The 20,515-nt window shown below is 35.5% G+C and overlaps 1 protein-coding gene across 4 annotated transcripts in view; it reads right to left on the reverse strand.

Annotated features, from left to right (window-relative positions):
• LOC129270991 (sodium-coupled neutral amino acid transporter 9 homolog) overlaps nucleotides 1-20,515 on the reverse strand; it is a 41,159-nt gene that overhangs the window by 19,322 nt on the left and 1,322 nt on the right. For all 4 annotated transcript variants that reach the window (XR_010295181.1, XR_010295182.1, XM_064107010.1 and 1 more), the window contains exons 2-7: nucleotides 19,089-19,172; nucleotides 15,043-15,187; nucleotides 13,119-13,222; nucleotides 10,352-10,509; nucleotides 9,035-9,202; nucleotides 5,189-5,317 (exon numbers count right to left, since the gene is read on the reverse strand). Coding sequence is in view for 2 of the 4 variants with exons in the window: in XM_064107010.1 (XP_063963080.1) it covers nucleotides 5,189-5,317; nucleotides 9,035-9,202; nucleotides 10,352-10,509; nucleotides 13,119-13,222; nucleotides 15,043-15,187; nucleotides 19,089-19,172 (788 nt within the window). In the remaining 2 variants the exon portion in view is untranslated. The remainder of the gene's footprint in view (nucleotides 1-5,188; nucleotides 5,318-9,034; nucleotides 9,203-10,351; nucleotides 10,510-13,118; nucleotides 13,223-15,042; nucleotides 15,188-19,088; nucleotides 19,173-20,515) is intronic.

Genomic DNA, 20,515 nt, shown 5'->3' on the forward strand with positions numbered 1-20,515 from the left:
CATGATCTGCGCATATTTTACACTCTGCGCGCTGACGTCACAATGATGAACTGGTGATTAATCAGCTGTAGGTATTAGGTATTGTGAGCTGATTTTTCTCCTTACTGTACTAACTGCAGATCCGGTGTGTTATTTTATGAAGCTAATAAACTGGAATTATTCCATGGACCATTTTTTTTTTATTCCTCTACAATTTCAAAATACTTTTCTCTGTAGTGCTGCAAAGTATGATGAATATGACCCCGAGTTTGAATAAATGATAGAGTGGTTCAGAGTTTTTCCTCACATAGATATAAAGCTTTTGGCGCGTTTTGAGGTGTTTAAAGAAGAACATTTGCTCTAATAAGAGTGCTGATAGTTTGAAAACAAGCGCATGAACCCATATTTTTTAAGGTATACCTTCCTCTACAACTTTGCAAAGTTTGGTGAAAATGACATGGATTTTGAATAAAGTGCAGCAGTTCTTTTTCTTCTTAAGTTTGCTATTGAAATTTGAAATTTTTGAGGTTGAGTATTTGTTATCTTTCCCGCAATTTTTAAGAACTGAGAGTGCTGTTAAACTTAAATGAGCAAACGATTGAAAGCACTATCTAAAGATTATCCATCTTACGGATACAATAATCATATTGCAAAATTTGATGAAATTTTCAAGGTTTTCGACTGAGTAATAGAGCTTTAAACTCATTGTTGTGATCTCATGAGGTCTAAAAATGCCAAATTCTTTTGAATGCGCAATTCTTAAGAACATCCATTTGGGTTATTAAACTTTGAAGCTCTATATAAGAAAATCAAGCACATAGACCCATATTATTTTTTGCATATTTGGAATATTCAGGTGCTAAAGTATCTATGTGCAGAGAATGATGAAAATTACATGGATTTTCAATGTTTGGGAGCAAGACTACGGAACCATTCGCATTTTAGACGGTATTAACAGACTTTTGCTTGTTTTCGGCGTATTTTGGGCTGTTTCAAGCCAACTCGCAATATTTTGGACACTGATAATTTGAAAACAAGCACATGGACCCCAAAGTTTAAATGTCTTAACTTCTTCAGAATATATTCCTCTACAGATCTAGAGAGTATGATGAAAATTACATGCAATTTGAATGTTTGGGAGCAGGACTAAGGAACAATTCGTATTTAAGACATTTTGGACGGTATTAGACTTTTGCCCGTTGTAGGCGCATTATAGACTGTTTCAAGCCAACTCGCAACACTTTAGACAAACTGATAGTTTGATAACGAGCACATGGACCCCATATTTTTAATATTTTAACGTCTTCAGAATATATTCCTCTACAAATCTATAGATTATGATGAAAATGACATGGATTTCGAATGTTTGGGAGCAGAACTAAGGAACCATTCGTATTATAGACATTTTAGAGGGAACTATTATAGACTTTTGCATGTTTTCTGCGCATTTAGGCGATTTTCAAGCCAACTCGCAACACTTTGGACACTGATAACTAAAAAACGAGCACTTGGACCCCATATTTTTTATATTCAAACGGCTTCAGAATATATTCCTCTACAAATTTAGAGATTATGATGAAAATGACATGGATTGTGAATGCTTGGGAGCAAAACTTCGGAACCATTCGCATTATAGATGGTATTATTAGACTTTTGCACGTTTTCGGCGCACTTTAGGAGGATTTCAATATTTTCAAGCCAACTCGCAACACTTTGGACACTGATAACTAAAACACGAGCACATGGACCCCATATTTTTAATATTCTAACGCCTTCAGAATATATTCCTCTACAAATCTAGAGAGTATGATGAAAATGACATGGATTTTGAATGTTTGGGAGCAAAACTTCGGAACCGTTCGCATTTTAGACGGTATTATTAGACTTTTGCACGTTTTTGGCGCACTTTAGGAGGATTTCAATATTTTTGAAGCCAACTCACAACATTTTGGACACTGATAACTAAAAATCGAGCACATGGACCCCATATTTCAAATATTTTAACGAATTTAGAATATATTCCTCTACAAATCTCGAGAGAATGATGACAATGACATGGATTTTGAATGTTTGGGAGCGAAATACGGGAACCATTCGCAATTTAGACGGTATCAATTAGACTTTTGCATGATTTCGGCGCATTTATGCGATTTTCAAGCCAACTCGCAACACTTTGGACACTGATAACTAAAAAACAAGCACATGGACCCTATATTTTTAATATTTTAACGGCTTTAAAATATATTCCTCTACAAATTTAGAGAGAATGACGAAAATGACATGGATTTTCAATGTTTGGGAGCGAAATACGGGAACTATTCGCATTTTAGACGGTATTATTAGACTTTGGCACGTTTTCGGCGCATTTAGGTGATTTTCAAGCCATTCCCAACACTTTAGACACTGATAACTAAAAAACAAGCACATGGACCCCATATTTTTAATATTTTAATGGCTTCAAAATATATTCCTCTACAAATCTAGAGAGTATGATGAAAATGAAATGGATTTTGAATGTTTGGGAGCAAAAGTACAGAACCATTCGCATTTTAGACGATGTTATTAGACATCTATACGTTTTCGGCGCATTTTAGGCGATTTTCAAGCCAACTCGCAACACTTTGGACACTGATATCTAAAAAACGAGCACATGTACCCTATATTTTTAACTTCCCTACATCTTTCATATACATTCCTCTACAGTTTAGCCGAATTTGATGAAAATTACATGGATTTTGAATAAAGTGCATGCTTAAACTATACTTTTTTAATTTTTGAGTAGATTCACGTCTTTGAAGATTTGGTTTTTTTTCGAGTTTTTGCACCATTCTTGCCAAATGAGGGTGCTGCTGACTCCAATTAGATATAGTTTTACCAATTAAAAGACTTTCTCCTACTTTGGTATCTACTAAGTTACACATTCTGAAAGTTTGATGAAGTTTGATGGGATATCGAGAGAGTAAAAATGATTTAAACTCATTTCGTGAATTCTCATGATTGCGCAGCATTTCATATCATTCAAATACGGCGACTTTGAAGTCCCGTAGAAAAAAAATAAGCACATGAACCTATATTATTTTTTGCATTTTCATAATGCATAGATACCAAAGTAACTCTCTGCAAAATTTGGTGAAAATGACATGGACTTCATTTTAACCGTGGAACGTCCTTAAAGGGATCGTTTAACTTTGTGAGCAGCTGATTTAAAAAATTCTCACACTGAGACGAAACATGTGTATGAGTGCCTGTATTTGTCCTCAAAAACCCTGAAACAGACCACAATATAGGAGGAAAAAATCTAATTTAGATACAAGTAGCAATTTATTAGCTTGATTTTGAGAACCGTCTAGTAGATGGGTTCCAGCTTAAGACCAGTTTTCTCCAATTCAAAAAGTCTGTTGGCTATGTTGACTGCCTTCTGCTCTGTGTATCTCCTATACACATGCTATTATTAGCTGTACATTCAGTGTATACCTTATACACACTGTGTGTAGGTCATGCTGGTTTCATCTAGAGTTGATGTGTTGTGTTGCACAGATTCGCTTTATACACATACATGAAGTCATTGAAACCAACTCCCGATTATATTCAAACATTGGTTTACATCTCCAAGGTTTTAAAGTTGATCCTGTAGATAAAATACTTTGAAACTTTTGGGATGGTATTTGTACACTATAAGCCTAATGTTTAGCCCATTTTCAAGAACCAAAATGAGAATTTTTTAAATCAGAACAAAGTGAAATGATCACTTTAAGTGTATTATATGTCAGACCCAAAATTGCTCAATAACATGAATTCATGTACAAATCCAATGCTAAAAAGTGTTTTATGTGAAAATTCATTTAGGTATCATCATTTCTACTTATACTGATTAAACTTAGTTAATTTCATCTTTTTTATGATCATGATAAAGAAAAAAAGTTTAAAAACAAAGAAATACATAAGAAACATAACAAAACATAAAATGCCTAAGTAAAAAGTGGGATATCCATTTTTTTTATGGCACATTTGATCAGTATTCTACAAAGAGTATGTGAATAAGTCTTTAGCAGTTTGGGAGCCTTATTCGTTTAATTAAAGCCAATCTTTGATTTTATGTATAAATTAGCATAATCAAGTAGCTGTGAGATTTTTTTAAAGAGAAAATTTGATCAGACAGATTTTAAGATTATGCCATAGGTAATGTGCATGCCGATATTTGTTGCAATCGCACGGTCGACGGCCAAGCCCATACGGCATCAAATAGCCCAATCTTTTTGGGAGGTTTGGCGCGAAAACAAGAAAATATGGGTATACATAGGCCTACTACTTTAATTTTTCATTTACATTTATCAAGCTTAAAGCTCTAACAAATATGTATGAAAACACAGATCATTGTTGCTTCTAAGTGCATATACTAGCCTTTATGGCCCATATCCTGATTCAAGTCAGGTTTAACTTAGACCATGGTCTAACTCTGTGCTAAAGTTATGGGGAGCCAAAATTCGAAATTTCTGTCTATATTGTATATTTGTATGTTTACTATTTTGTTTTCTTTTGCCTTCATAACGAAGAATGATACTTCAAAATACTTCAGTTATCATTCCCATACAAGTATGAACAACTTATAAAGTGTCAAATGAGTTAATAAATTGATGGATTTGTGTCCCAATTGGCTATCCATAGTTAAACCACAACTTTAAACCAGGGTTTAATTTAAACCTGAGTTCAGAATATGGGCCATTATTGTTTGGAATTGATGTTTATCAAATGTTCTTTAGTTATCATTGGTGTTGTGGCTCAGTGGATAAGTCTCCGGACTGTGAACCACAAGGTCTGGGGTTCAAATCCCACCACAGCACTAGCGTCCTTTGGCAAGGCGTTTATCTACATTTGCCACTCTCGACCCAGGTGTAGTAAATGGGTACCTGGTAGGAAGGAATTCCTTGAATGCTCGATGCACCCGATCAGGGTAGCCGTGCTAAAGCCGGGGTAATAGTATGCAGCGCTTAGAAACATTTGTATTAAGCGCTATATAAATGTTGCATATTATTATTATCATATCAGAAGAGTGAAAACGAAAAGGACAGAGTAATTCTTATGGCAATAATCTATTATTGATGGATGTATGAATACTATTTTGTCCAGTGATAATGGCTCCCAGAAAGAATATCCAAACTGCATAAAACAAAAGCGATCTGAAATATTTCAATTAATGCATGTAGCTTACGTTTGTCGTCGATTTCTCCAAGCGTGAGGTATCCCGTGTCATTAATGTGGTGGCCGGGACAGAGCACTGAAGGGTAGCCGGGGCAGTGGTTTGTGCCATTTGATGTAGGTGCTACATTTTTAATCTCCTCTGCAAAAGGCAAACACAAGATAAAAGACGGAAAAAGGAAATATATATAAAATCAGTCAGATTTTGAGAACGACAATTTGAAATAGTTGAATGAAATACACCATTAGAAATATCAAGTGAAAATATATTTGGGATTTTATTTAGAAGGCCAATTTAATCTCGATCATGGCCTACATATACTTCTGTATTACAATAAAAGGAAGCTGAAAATGCAAAAAGTTTATTCATATTATATTTCTCTTTTTACTCTGTGAATTGCTCAATCTTCAATGGTAGAGAAAAGGTATGCTACTTATTATTCCCAGATAGATACTAATGATTTGAGTGTCAATTATTTTAATATCAACTGAACCTCTACTGTTGAGAGATTGTTTCACATTTGGCTACGCATGGTTAACCCACGACATAAAGGTCAAGTCCACCCAAGAAAATGTTGATTTGAATCAACAGAGAAAACTCATACAAACATAGCACTGGTAATTTCATCAAAATCGGATGTAGAGTAGGAAAGTGTTGCTTATTTTTCACATTTTCGCAAAACATGTATATGTACAACTCAGTGAGATTGAAATGAGAGAGTCAATCAGTCAATGATATCCCACACTCACTATATCTTTTGTTTCTTATTGTTGGAATTATATTTAGATTACTAAATAGGTTCATTATTGCGGACTGAAATAATCGCTAGAGGGTATTCATTTGTCTCGCAATCTACTATGGTCAACAAGGAAATTCGTGATCACTCTCGCAAAAAGTGTTCACTGGCTTTCTAGGAAATTCGTGATCACTCTCGCAAAAAGTGTTCACTAGCTTACAAGTTCACGAGCTTTCGAGTGCCGCTGCAACTCTTTATCAAGTGACGAAAATTATCTGATGACGTATTCTATTTATACTAATCTCCGGGACCGTACGCACGAACGCGAGAACAATAGGTGGGCATTGATCCGTTGCGTCGGATGCGGTACGGCTGGTAATCTGTGTATGCAAATACGCCGTGGGTCGGCAATATGCAAATTAGACAAAATTGGCGGGCTCGCTAGTTTTCCGTGGGCGGGGGCTGACTAGCTGAGCGGTCCCTCGTTCGGGGCCGGGAACGATCGGGTCGGCGTGCACTGCCAGGTAAGGGGGTATTGTGCTGTCGGATGGTTCGCATCCAGAAGTCGGGGATGTCGATCCCGCTGTCTCTGTTGAAGTTGTTAGGACAAAGACGTATACTAATAGCCTCCTTAATCCTGCGTGTATACCAATGTCTCTCTTTGGCAATGCATTGTACACCCTCCCAATCTGGGTGGTGTTGCTTCTCCCAAGCATGTTCTGCCACCGCGGATGTGTCGGTTCGCTGTAACCGAACATCGCGCTTGTGTTCAGAAATGCGTTCAACTATCGGTCGGGCTGTTTCTGTTTTATCAAGAACACTTTCAAGAAAAAACAACCACCAAGGGATCAGAAGGTTTTCAAGACTTGCACAGTCTTGCCATACATAGATGGCCTCTCACAACAACTTAAACGCCGATTAGAAGGTCACGGTATCCGAACGGTTTTCCGCTCGGACACCACCTTACGCAAACAGCTTGTACACCCCAAAGACCCTGTCCCTGATCACAGACGTGATGGCGTAGTATACAACATTCCTTGCCAGGGATGTGACGGGTCTTACATCGGAGAAACAGCCCGACCGATAGTTGAACGCATTTCTGAACACAAGCGCGATGTTCGGTTACAGCGAACCGACACATCCGCGGTGGCAGAACATGCTTGGGAGAAGCAACACCACCCAGATTGGGAGGGTGTACAATGCATTGCCAAAGAGAGACATTGGTATACACGCAGGATTAAGGAGGCTATTAGTATACGTCTTTGTCCTAACAACTTCAACAGAGACAGCGGGATCGACATCCCCGACTTCTGGATGCGAACCATCCGACAGCACAATACCCCCTTACCTGGCAGTGCACGCCGACCCGATCGTTCCCGGCCCCGAACGAGGGACCGCTCAGCTAGTCAGCCCCCGCCCACGGAAAACTAGCGAGCCCGCCAATTTTGTCTAATTTGCATATTGCCGACCCACGGCGTATTTGCATACCCCCGGCTTATTTGCATACACAGATTACCAGCCGTACCGCATCCGACGCAACGGATCAATGCCCACCTATTGTTCTCGCGTTCGTGCGTACGGTCCCGGAGATTAGTATAAATAGAATACGTCATCAGATAATTTTCGTCACTTGATAAAGAGTTGCAGCGGCACTCGAAAGCTCGTGAACTTGTAAGCTAGTGAACACTTTTTGCGAGAGTGATCACGAATTTCCTAGAAAGCCAGTGAACACTTTTTGCGAGAGTGATCACGAATTTCCTTGTTGACCATAGTAGATTGCGAGACAAATGAATACCCTCTAGCGATTATATTTAGATTTTTTACAGATTTGACAATAATAACCAACTTGACTGAACCACAAATTTTTTAAAACAATTATGGTAATTTCACATGTTCAGGGAGTCTAAATCTTTGTTTCACATGACAATGAGAAAATCATTAAAGTATTTCATATAAAGAAATAGAAAAGAAATAGTGAGTGATGTCACCAGTCCCCTCATTTCCATACAGACCAGGATGTGCATATAACTGTTTGGGGAAAAAAGCAAAACTGCAAAATGATTTAACTTTCTTATTTTACATTCGATTTTGATGAAATTTTCAGTGTTATGCTTGTTGGAAATTTCTCCTTTTATTCAAAGCAATATTTTGTTGGGGTGGACTTGTCCTTCAAGTCCAGAGTTTGAACTAAACCCAAGTTCAGATTAAGAGCCTGGAAGTTTTACATTGAAAAAACTAACAGATTGTACTTTTGGAATGAATTTTTGATATTCAGTCTGCTAAGACAGTGGACATTACATGCAGGTGCTGCAGGGGACCGTGCCATGCGTGACAATGTCTCGTCCCTCTCTGGTTTTATTATAACACCGGACGGGATAACACTAAGGATTGTTTAAAAGAGCACCAGTGGAAGTGTTCAGCTTGCGCCATGCCGTGTCCTCTTGCGGCAACGGCTGGTGTTCTTAAAGCACCACCGTTATTGCAGGGTTTTTTTTTCTCTCACTATGAGATATCTAGATAATTATTACTATAGGGCTATTCCACGGTTACCCACGTTACATTTGGAGACACCTTGACTCATACTTGGAGCTGTAACTCCATTATTATTGATAGGAACTAAACATCTCTTTATCACAACATAGTACGCAGTCTGACTATCCTTTGTATAAAAACAAAACTTGGGAAATTTCATTATGCTCCTGGCAAATCTTTGAAATGTGTCGGTTATTCATGTTACATGATTTGGACATGCATAAAATGAAAAGTGGACATAAGTGAAAAGTGTCCTCATACAAGGCTTTTATGAAAGTTGATTATATCCATTTCAAAGAAGTATATTAGGGAGAAAAATTTGTATATAATAAAAAAAATAAAGAACACATGGTTTTTACTAGGGGTGCAGATAAAGTGGTTAATCACATTACGGTTCAGATGGGCTATACAGTACAAAGACACATTGAGCTCATGTCCACCAACCTATGGAATTGCCCTATATCTTTTTTGCATTGAATTTCATTGCCCTACATTTTCTCCTCACAAGGGGAATGTTTTGGGTGTATTGCATCATTAATGTGCAGATTCGCCAATAAAGTAATGGATAAAAGAAAAATGGCAGAACTTACCAAATATAAATGTGACAGTACTGTACAAGAAGTTTGACATGAGGACCCAGTACACGATCATGGCGCCGAGGAGAGCTGAGAGGGAGAAGAAGACACTAATGTACTCTCCCCATCTACCAAGGTAATCACGGCACACATCAGAAAACTCTATCAGTTTACCTGAGGATTCTGTGGAGAGAAAATGAAGCATTTAATGTGATTTTTTTAAAGTTTAGATTTAAAAATGTTCATTGTGCTCATAAAAAAGGCTCATTGTAATGCCTGAAAATATTCAAAATATATGAGGTATAGTGTAAAATCAATAACCTGACAGTCTTATACTCATATTTTTCAATTTGCATAGTTTAAAAAAATTGAATAGTGAAAAATTTAAATCAGTATCTGAAAACAAGACCACATTTAGCTCCTTTCTTAAGTCTATGTATATGATCACAGTATTTTTTAAAATGTATTTTAATATTGTTATCAGTTATGTATTTAAAAAAAGGAGGAACAAAGACCTAATTCTCGAATCTCTCCTCCTGGATCCCAATATCATATCATCATCTTTTCATTTTGAAATTCATATTCATCAATAAATTGAACAGGAGTCTAACTCAATTGGAAAAGTAATATAAAATACCAGAGAAGAATATTGGTAAAAGTTGAAACAAAATTGGACAAACAATACAAAAGTTGTGAACTTTAAATGTTGAAGAGGAGGGGAGGGGAGAGGAGAAGAGGAAGGGGGAGGAGGAGAGAGCTGAGGGAAGAGGGCATGAGGGAAGGGGGAGGGGAGAAGGAGATGGAGAAGAAGGAAGTGAGGAGGAGGGGGAAGAGGAGGGGAGGGGGAGAGAAGGAAGAGGGGGGAGGAGAGAGACGAGGCGAAAAGGGCATGAGGAGGGAAGAAGGGGGAGGAGAGGGAGAAGAAGGTAGTGAGAAGGAGGAGGAGGGGGAAGGGGGAGAAGAAGAAAGAAAGGAGGAGGAGGAGAAGAAGGAGGAAAGGAAGAGAACGGGAAGGAGAAGGGAGGAAGAGAAGATAAAGCGAAGGAGTGAGAGAGGGTGAAGGAGGAGAAAGAGAGGAGGATGAAGAAAGATGGGGAAGGAGAGAGAAGAGGAAATGGGAGGAAAGCGGGGTGGAGAGGGAAGAGATTGAGAGGAGGAAACGAAGGGAGGAGAGAGAAAAGAAAAGAAGAGGGCAAAGATGAACTTTGGAAATAAAGATTTAATTAGACTTTTATAGGTAGAGTACGGTGGGAGTCCATATCAATTATCATACATGTACATGTATATGCCGACTGCTTAAATCCAACTAAATTCATTTTCAACTGAACTTACCGAGTCTCTCTACAGACTGGATGACCCTGTAGCATGTGTACATAGCCAGTGCAGCCATGGTCAGCATTAGAACTAGACCCATAGCAAAGCCAGCTTGCTGTAAGGCCCATGGCATGCTGAGTAGTGATGTACCCATCATTGTATTCCATATTGAAAATCTGAAATGGCAACGTTTGAAAGGGAATACTGTCAATATAAGTACACTTAACATTCTGACAATATTTGTCAGTATAGAATTGATGAACTTTTCATATAATTCAGTGAAAAAAAAGTATGAGTGGAGAGAATTTTAAAAATGTAAAACATGTCCATATCCAAACTCTATTCAGTCTTTAATAATTTCCAGGTTTAAAAAAAGGAAAAAGCTTACAGCATGCTCACATTACTCACAATAAACTGTATAAAAACACAACCGTAATGGAATACATTTCATAAGTTTTCATAGTGGTCTATAAACACTAGCTGGCTTATGACATTACAATATCCAACAATTACAATGATAATAAAAAAGACACAGAGCAGTATGTTGGTATTGAAAGTTCACATGAAATTTGACAGATAATAGAAAAGCTTAAAAACTTTAAGAAGGAGAGGAAGGGGAGATGAGGAGGAGGATGGAAGAGGCGAGGAGAGAGGCGAGGGAAGAGGAGGAGGGGGAGGGGAGAGAGAGGGGGAGGAGGAGAGAGAAGAGGGAGGGGAGTGTAATCTTTCTATTTCCAACAAATAAAACACTGATTATGATTTATGAATTAATGTAAAAGAAATCCACTCAGTTTCACTCTCACAATCTTATCTGAAGTAGTTTACTTGTAATTGTTGATCTAACAATGAGTATAACTTGTTATCTTAATGAGTGAAATAAGGCTCTCCAGCCTTAAATAAAACTATGAGACCATAACAGCTGTTATGGCAATAGAAAGATAAGAAAGGAGATAAGGACTCTTGAAAATTAAGTTTCTAAACGCTGTGTAATAGTCTGATTACTGTTTATCAATCTAGTGTCAATAAGAAGCAGATTAAATCCTACAAACAAATGTCACAGAGTTTACAAAATATGTATTAAAAAAACCCATTGAACCTGTACTATGAGTTTTTTATATTTATCTCATTATTTACTTATTTTTCTTTTTTAATTTATTGTTTTGTCTACTTAAGTATTCATTTATTTGATTATATATGCAGTGTATTTTCTAATTCTTCATTATAACTTTTCTTTATTCTTTTCATTAACTTGTTTTATTAATTTTATTTCATTTATCTACAATTAATTTTTTACTGGGGAGTGTATATGTACACGTATCTGATACTTCAACTACATTACTCCGTAAATAAAGAGGCTTTTTTTAATAGGAGGTAATAATAATTTGTGAACAAATTTTCGGCATTACTCCTGTGTTTAAGATCGCATGCTCGATCTGTAATGAAAATCATAAGTCAGAAAAAATTGGAACCGGTGGGATTCGAACCTGTCATCTAATGCTTGCCGGGCAGCGACTCAACCACCAGGTTATTCTGGTTCACGGCTAAGTCACGATGAACTGGAATACGAATACCCTCGATCCTCTTCTTTCTGACTCATTAATATGCAAATGCAGTCCGCCGTGGACAATAGATAGTAAATAAAGAGGCTTTAATAGGAGGTAATAATAATTTGTGAACAAATTTTCGGCATTACTCCTATGTGTAATTTCGGCATTACTCCTATTGGAGGGGAAACTCTAATGAAATACTGCAAAAACAGAAAATGCATGTTATAATCATATAGGGGGCAGTTTCAAACTTGATACTATGATAGAATAAAACTACCGGTAAACATATTCAGTTTGCACAAATTTCCAGATAAAAAAACCAACAAATTATTTGATAATGATTGCAAAAGACTCTTAAAAAATCCAATCTTTTTTATGAGGTCAACAACAAGAGAGCCTTCTCCAATGGTATTAAAAACTTGTAGCATGTCTAACTTTCTCACAATTTAAGCATCATTTCAAAGGGATATCTTTAAAGGCCAAGTCCACCCCAGAAAATTGTTGATTTGAATCGATAGAGAAAAATAAAACAAACATAACGCTACAAATTTCATCAAAATCGGATGTAAAATAAGAAAGTTATGACGTTTTTAAGTTTTGCTTATTTTTCATAAAACAGTTAAACGCACAACTCGGCGATATGCAAATGAGAGAGTCGATGATGTCCATCACTCACTATTTCTTTTGTTTTTTATTGTTTGAATTATACAATATTTCAATTTTTACAGATTTGACAATAAGGACCAACTTGACTTAACCATAAACTGTTAAAATAATGGTAATTCCACATGTTCAGGGAGTAATAAAATCTTGTTTCACAAGACAATGGGGAGAAAATTAGAATTGTTCATATTTCATATAATAAAATACAAAAGAAATAGTGAGTGGGTGACGTCATCAGTCTGCCAATTTGCATACCGTCCAGGATGTGTATATAACTGTTTTTGTGAAATTAAGCAAAATTTTAAAATGTCATAACTTTCTTATTTTACATCCGATTTTGATGAAATTTTCAGTGTATTGCTTGTTGGATTTTTCTCCTTTTATTAAAATTAACTTTTTGGTGGGGTGGACTTGTCCTTTAACAAGACATAGCAAGTTGTATATCATTCAAAAAGTTGTTAAAAAATGTGTCACTTTCTAATCCAGATACAAACAAAAACCTGATTTACTGATCATTATGAGATAGAGAGTGGATCACATACATGTAGATACAGATTTGATGGACCAATACTTACATTGTAATTATGCTGCTCTGTTTAGCACCGGGATCTTTCTTTACAAGGTTGAAAGGAACGATGAGAAGAAACAAATCGGAAGGAAGCACGTGATCTGGGATTCTCTGTAGGAAGTAAAGGAGAAGCAATGCGATGATGAATTCCTAAACAATAAGACCCGTATTCTGAAGTCAGGTTTAACTAAAACTTTGTGGTTTAAATATGGATAGCCAATTGTTACATAAATCACTAACGGTACAGATATCATGTTTCAGCTCATTTGGCTCTCAAATCATTCATAATTGTCTAGGAAGTATATAAATAGATGATTGTCTTCACCACCCATGAATCAGGAAAGAGCACAGTAAACATAATAAACATAAAACTTAATAAAAATTCTGACACTTTTGGCTTCCCATAATTCAGCACAGAGTTAGACCCTGGTCTATTAAAGTTAAACCAGACTTCAGAATACGGGCCTAACTATTTTAATTATTGACTGGCAATGCAAGTTATAAGGAATTCAAATACCAAATACATGTACCAATATTTTCCCTCTGGTCAGCAAAACAAAAATTCGATCCAGGAGTTCAATAAATACATTAACTATTCAAGGTTCAACTGTCTTTACTTCACAATGTAATTCAAAAAGCTATTGTTCTTTTTAAATGTGCCTCTATCCCTGCTACTGGAAAAAAAAGAAATAAAGATATATTCAGAAATGTTTCAGTATTACTGGCAATCAAATACAGATTGTCTTGTATCAGTCATAAAGAGCATACACTCTACATCACAGCAAAATGCACATACATGTAAATAAGTTCTGCCATGTATATAATGTAATTGTGAAGTCAGGGGATAAAATATTACATTCAATAAAGCTTGTTTCTCTGGGCTTGCCAAACATTGTAGTTTTTTGTCTACATTCAAGTTCAACACTCAACAACAAGGAAAGCATTTTGTGGTGGGGTTCACTAACATTTTAGCACCACTAAATTTATACATGTAAATTACAAGAAAAGTACTTAAAAAATAAAATTCATGTACAGATACCAAAGAAAAGATGCAAATTATCATGGTACATCATGGGAAACCAACAACATACACTGTTAACCATACAATAAAACCATAATTCACTCCCTTATATTAAAAAAACATGGGGGCAGATCATTAGTCATAAGAACCCATTGTCTTCAATGTCAAAGTTAAAGTTCTTGTACGTAATAGATTCTTTTGTTTTTTCTCCACATGTTGATAAAAGGTATTGTACTTGACTCAAAGTCCAATGAGACAGCTGATCAACATTGCAATGCTCTGACAGAGAAAACACAATGGGAACAGTTCCATGATGTTCTTATCTGCAGAGTTCAGAGTAGTGTACAATCAATAAAGGTAAAAAATGGTTTGCACAACATAGTGTTAAATTCTTCTTCTATAGTGTACATGTATTTCTTCTTCCAGACACAAGGAAGCTTCAATGAAAAAAAAATTATTGAATCTATTAGAGCAGACCAAGTGTTTAATACCATATTCACAAAATACACAGATTTATAATCAACTCTAAGGAAAGAAGAAAAAAAGTTTCCCCTAGAAGACAAATTTGTTTTTCTTCAGGGAAGCCCAAATGTTGAATTTTAGAATTTATTCAATTATAAAAATTTATGACATATAAATTCATGCTAATTTGAGGCATGTAATTTGCATAATTGGTAAAATAAGCATCACATGGGACAAAAAATAAAATTTACTGAAAATAAAAATTATAAAATTGTTTGATTTTTCTCACTACATTCAAAGCAACTTACACAAATTGTTTGGTGTACTTGATTTTTAAGGAAACATTATGAAGTACAGAATTTCTTATTTTCCCTTCAAGTTTAGCAGACCCACCTACATTGTACAAAAAAAAAGTTTTTAACTTGAATTTACTACTGAAACAACTTACAAAATGGTCAGTATTATTTTGTCCCAGCCTGCTGTAGTAACGATATCTTTGGTAAGTAGCAGCTACTTTTTCTTCCTCGGGTTCCTGGGCTTGTATGTTGCCTTGCTGAGTGATCGACGACCGAGACGTGTGGTGGAACGGTTTCCTACAAAGAAAAAGAAATTGATGATCCGACTTCAAATAAATCATGAAATTTATAGCACGAATTCCGCAAAATAATTGGAAATTTTATTTTCAGTTCCACCATAAATGTAATATTACATAAATACAGTTTAGCATTTTTCTCAAAAATGAAAAATGACAACAATATAACAAAAGAAATTATGTAATGTAAGTTGCATAAATTCTACCAAAGATAGATATCAGAATATTTTTTGAATGGTGAGCATATTCTTCTCTTGATGTGGACAGGGGGTACAGATATGCCAGGGGCTCCTAACACAAAGCATAGCAATCACCGGCGAACATTTCTTTTAAGGATTGATTGCATGGACTTCAATGAACAATTAATCATGAAAATCAACAGAACGATTGATTGCTAACCTTTGTGTTACGGGACCCAGGCCTTAATTCTTGAAAGCAAAAGTATGAATCTGATACTCAAAATCTCTTCTCTCATCTCTTTCTCACACAAATTGTCTCACAGCCTCCCCCATGCACACGAGCGAAAAACAACATTACTTTCAATACAACCGTAACAGTTGAATCTCACTTGAAAATACAAATGTCAAATGGGAATAAGATTGATGGAAATCTAGTATAGTATAAAATACAAAATTACTTAAGCGCTACTTATTTATCATAGCACGGCTACCCCGATTATGTGCTCGGGCATTCGAGGAATTCCTTCCTCTCAGATATCCGTTCATTACACCTGGGTGGAGAGAGGCAAATGTAGATTTATAAACTTACACCTTGCAATTAAGGGACACCTTTTTGAAAATTTGAATACATATACCGTATACCAATTGGCATTTTAAGGGAAATTAGCATCAACTTTTTCATTTTTAAATTCATTAAAAAAAATTAGGAGAATCCTAATCCTGTACATTTTCCATACATATTTTTCTCCCCAGCAATATACATGTACATGTTCATGCACACATGATGCAACTTGTTGAAAAGAATGTTGACACCAACAAAGTACAAACCAAGTCTGGAGTTAGTATGACAATACACATATACAGAGCAATAACAAGTCTGAATCACATTTTAAAGACTCTGTACTATGGGTGTGTTCAATGTCGGTTTCAAAATTTTAAACGGCAACATGAAATGTGATTGAAAACGTGGTTACAAAACGCAGATATAATGAGAATCAAAGGCTGTGTTCAATGTCCACTATTCCCGGTAGTAAAAGTAAACGTCTTTTAAATCACGATTCGGAGGAAAAGTAAAAAAAGATGCGTTTGTAAATGCGATCAGCTCTAATTTACAACCTTGAGCATCTTTGAATTTGCTCTGGCAGTGGAAGCCTACACAAACAGGTGCCAGAACTAACCTTTCTTGTGATGGGTCAAACTGAACACTAAAGCTGCGCTCACAAAAGCGGGAAATTTTAAGACGATCAACATATAAACGGCTATACATTTTTCGACACTGAACGGTGCACCGCTGATCGTGTTTGTGTTCGGTGTTTTGGAATTGAATTTTCAATCATGATTCATGTTGCTGTTTAAATTAAAAAATCAACATTGAACACACCCTATGATTGCAGTAGGTGTTTTATTGTGAGTAATATACTTTCAACCCCTTTCCTGTTAAGTAGATAATACTTATTGCCTTCAATTTCCTGAATGGGATTCAACTGCAGGTCATTCCCACTCCTACTGCAGAATGCAGACACTGGACATTTTTTTCTTTTTCATGACTTTAAAGGGGTACTCCGGGCTGAAGATATTTATATCTAAATAAATATAGTAAAATTCACAGAGCAAAATGCTGAAAATTTCATCAAAATCTGATAACATATTTCTTGAATTTTAAAGTTGAGCAATATTTTGTGAAAACAGTTGTATGCACATTGTCATGATATTCATTAGGTGGGCTGATGAAGTCACATCCCCACTTTCCTTTTTCTTATGTTATTACATGAAATTATAATTGTTTCATTGTTTCATACATGTGTGAATGATATATCTGCCTTATAATGAAATAAATTGCAGCAATGAATATCTAATGCACTAAATCAGTTTATCAATCCGACTTTTTTTAGTGGGGATATGACATCATCAGTTTGCTCACTGAATATATTAATGTAGACAAACCTAGAACTGTTTCACCGAAATAATGCAAAACTTTAAAGTGTCATAAACTTTGTTATTCCTTGTCTGATTTCAATCAAATTTTCAGTGTTTTGTTTGTCTGATTTTTCTTTATCTGTTCAATGATAATTATAATCAAAATTATAATTATAATAAAAAAATTAATAATTATTACATATGTACATTTTGGCCTTTTAATAGCTTTTCTGTGCAAAAAGTTTTTCTTTCTTTCAAGATTTTTCAGAACCCCTTCTCCTGAATTACAAGCTTTTTTACAAGCTAGATTTCCATCCTACAAACACATCATTACAGTTTATAATAAACTAGAATACAAAATGATTGATGACATTTGCAAAATATTGGTGTACACTGTTAGGTAGGAACAGTATTTTAGTTTATAAACAAGAACAAATACTTGAAATTAAATAAATAAAATAAAAACTGAATCCTTCCCCTTCCCATTTTGCAACAACTTTGAAAAATAAAACCGGAAACTTGAATGAAGGAACAAGATAAGAATGATTGATGGAATAAAGAACAAAGAACAAGGAAAAAGAATTATTTAGAATAGGCTATTATAGACAGAAAGGGAGGGAATGAATTCATCCATAAAATCGCCACCTCCTCTAACACAAAATTACATACAGAAAATGTGGTAAAAATGAAGAAAGCAAAGAAAGAAATGAAAGAATCATAACAGTAATATCATGAAGAAACCTTGAATATATGAAGGAAGGAAGGAAGGAAGGAAGGAAGGAAGGAAGGAAGGAAGGAAGGAAGGAAGAAAGGAAGGAAGGAAGGAAGGAAGGAAGGAAGAAAGAAATAAATAAAGAAAGATACAGTATGGAAACAGATGCAAACATAAATACTTATAAATAATACTTTCAACATAGAAATATAGATTTTTTTCAAAGGTCAAGTCCACCCCAGCAAAATATTGATTTGAAACTAGCATAACACTGAAAATTTCATCAAAATCGGATGTAAAATAAGTAAGTTATGGCATTTTAAAGTTTCGCTTATTTTTCTCAATACAGTGATATGCACAACTCGGTGACATGCAAATGAGTCAGTCGATGATGTCCATCACTCACTATTTCTTTTGTTTTTTATTGTTTGAATTATACAATATTTCATTTTTTACAGATTGGACCATAGGGACCGACTTGCCTGAACCATATAGTATTAAACAATGCTAACTCCATATGTTCAGGGAGGAATTAATCACTGTTTCACTTGACAATGAGGAGAAAATTAGAATATTTCATATCTCATATAATAAAATACAAAAGAAATAATGAGTGGATGACGTCATCAGTCTCCTCATTTGCATACCGACCAGGATGTGCATATAATTGTTTTGTGAAATTAAGCGAAACTTTAAAATGTCATAACTCTCTTATTTTACATCCGATTTTGATGAAATTTTCAGTGTTATGCTTGTTTGATTTATCTCTTTTTATTCAAATCAATTTTTTGTCGGGGTAGACTTGTCCTTTAAATAAAAATAAATATACAGGTACTTTAAAAATATGAATAAAAACACTCTTTAGATTTCAATAAATATAATTATAGGAAAAATCCATTCATTTATTGGTTTGTTGGTTTTGATGAGTTGAAGAATGAGATGGGCAAAGTAGCCCACTTCAGTTCAGTTTATTTGCATCTACTCCAGTTTCTTTTTTAATCCCCTTTGATTGATGCTTGATTGACAATTTTAGTTGAACATAATTTTCTACCCCTAAATTCACATTTACACACCCTTTTGGTGTTTGGACTCACCTTCTTTTCTTCTCTGTCCCAGTCAAACTAGCTCCACTGAGATTACTACTCCCAGAGATGGGACTCTCTCGTAGTAAACTCACACTAGAAAGAACAAATCGACATATAAAAATATCAGCAAAATAATTCATTAACAAATAAAAGCAGATGTAGAGCTTTACAGAACTGAAGTGAAAGGGCAGGTCATAATTATAAAGGGCATCCAAAACAAACAAAACTGAAAACCATCAATGATTTATCATAACTTAATCACAAATAAAATTTAGACAAATTCAAAAAAAGTTAGAATTTTTTTTTTCACCTGGTATAAAGTTTAGATTCCTAATTCATGCACGAGTGAGTAAAAACAATATGAAGAAAGGATTCCCAAAGAAGTCACTTGGTGGGTAGCATCTGAATTACAAGAGAAAATCACTGAAAGCTTAATGTATTTGTTCTTTAATCTTTGATGAAAGGAAAAAAATCATGGCATGCAACGATCATATTTTAAAAACGTCTAGAACTATGTGAACTATATTGTACACGATATCGTCGGCTGGTAGGCTAGCGTTTGCATGGTCGCATCCGAACAATACATGTACGTGTACGTACATGTACGACGCTATTTGCCCCCTTTTCGATCCCATGATCCTTTGCATGAAGCTAATTACGTTTAGGTCTTGGATTATCCGATTAGATTAGACTTTGTCATTTAAATTTTGCATTTTTGCTCTTAAGTTTTTGTGCCTTGTGGTACATTTTGACATTTCAGTTTTTTCAGACAGAAAATAACAGTAGAGGCGCTGGTCAAAAAAGTGGGATTGTCCCAGTTTTCAAAGATTTCTCCACACAAGAAATCTATGAAAGTTCATTTACCTGTCAAGTGCTGACATCAACTAAGTGCGTTAGTCAATGTAAACATACTATTGTTAGGTTTCATAACAAGATTGGCAAGTCGTGAAAAAAAGATGGTGAACTGGAGGGAATTGAGGTCATTGAATCCATTTTTAGCACTCTCAATCCCGGTAATTGCCGTCTATGTCCCGCAGGGGTAAGTGAAAAAAAAAACGTCCCCATAAATCATGTCTTGAGAAACTGAGATTGTCCTTGTTTATGGGGCCCCATAAACAAGGACATTCCAGTTTCTCAAGACATGATTTGTCCTGGTTTATGAGGATATGTTTTCTGGGACAATCACAATTTTTGGACCAGCACCTCTAGCCTACTAGCCAGGAGGCTCCGAGAGAGTAAAAATCACTCACTAATGTATGCTTTCTCTCACGGAGCCAGGAATTGCGTCCCATTCAAGTGCGTGTACCGCAAAAAAAATGAAAATTTTGCCTCCGAGATTTCTACTTTCCTTCCAAAAGATAAATCATGTATGTAAATGGCTACTTCGTCTTTGTTTCATACATTTCTACAATATTGATTTAATTTTTAAACAAGAA

Source organism: Lytechinus pictus, chromosome 11 (genome assembly GCF_037042905.1).
Source record: "Lytechinus pictus isolate F3 Inbred chromosome 11, Lp3.0, whole genome shotgun sequence".
In the NCBI taxonomy this organism is placed as follows: domain Eukaryota; kingdom Metazoa; phylum Echinodermata; class Echinoidea; order Temnopleuroida; family Toxopneustidae; genus Lytechinus; species Lytechinus pictus.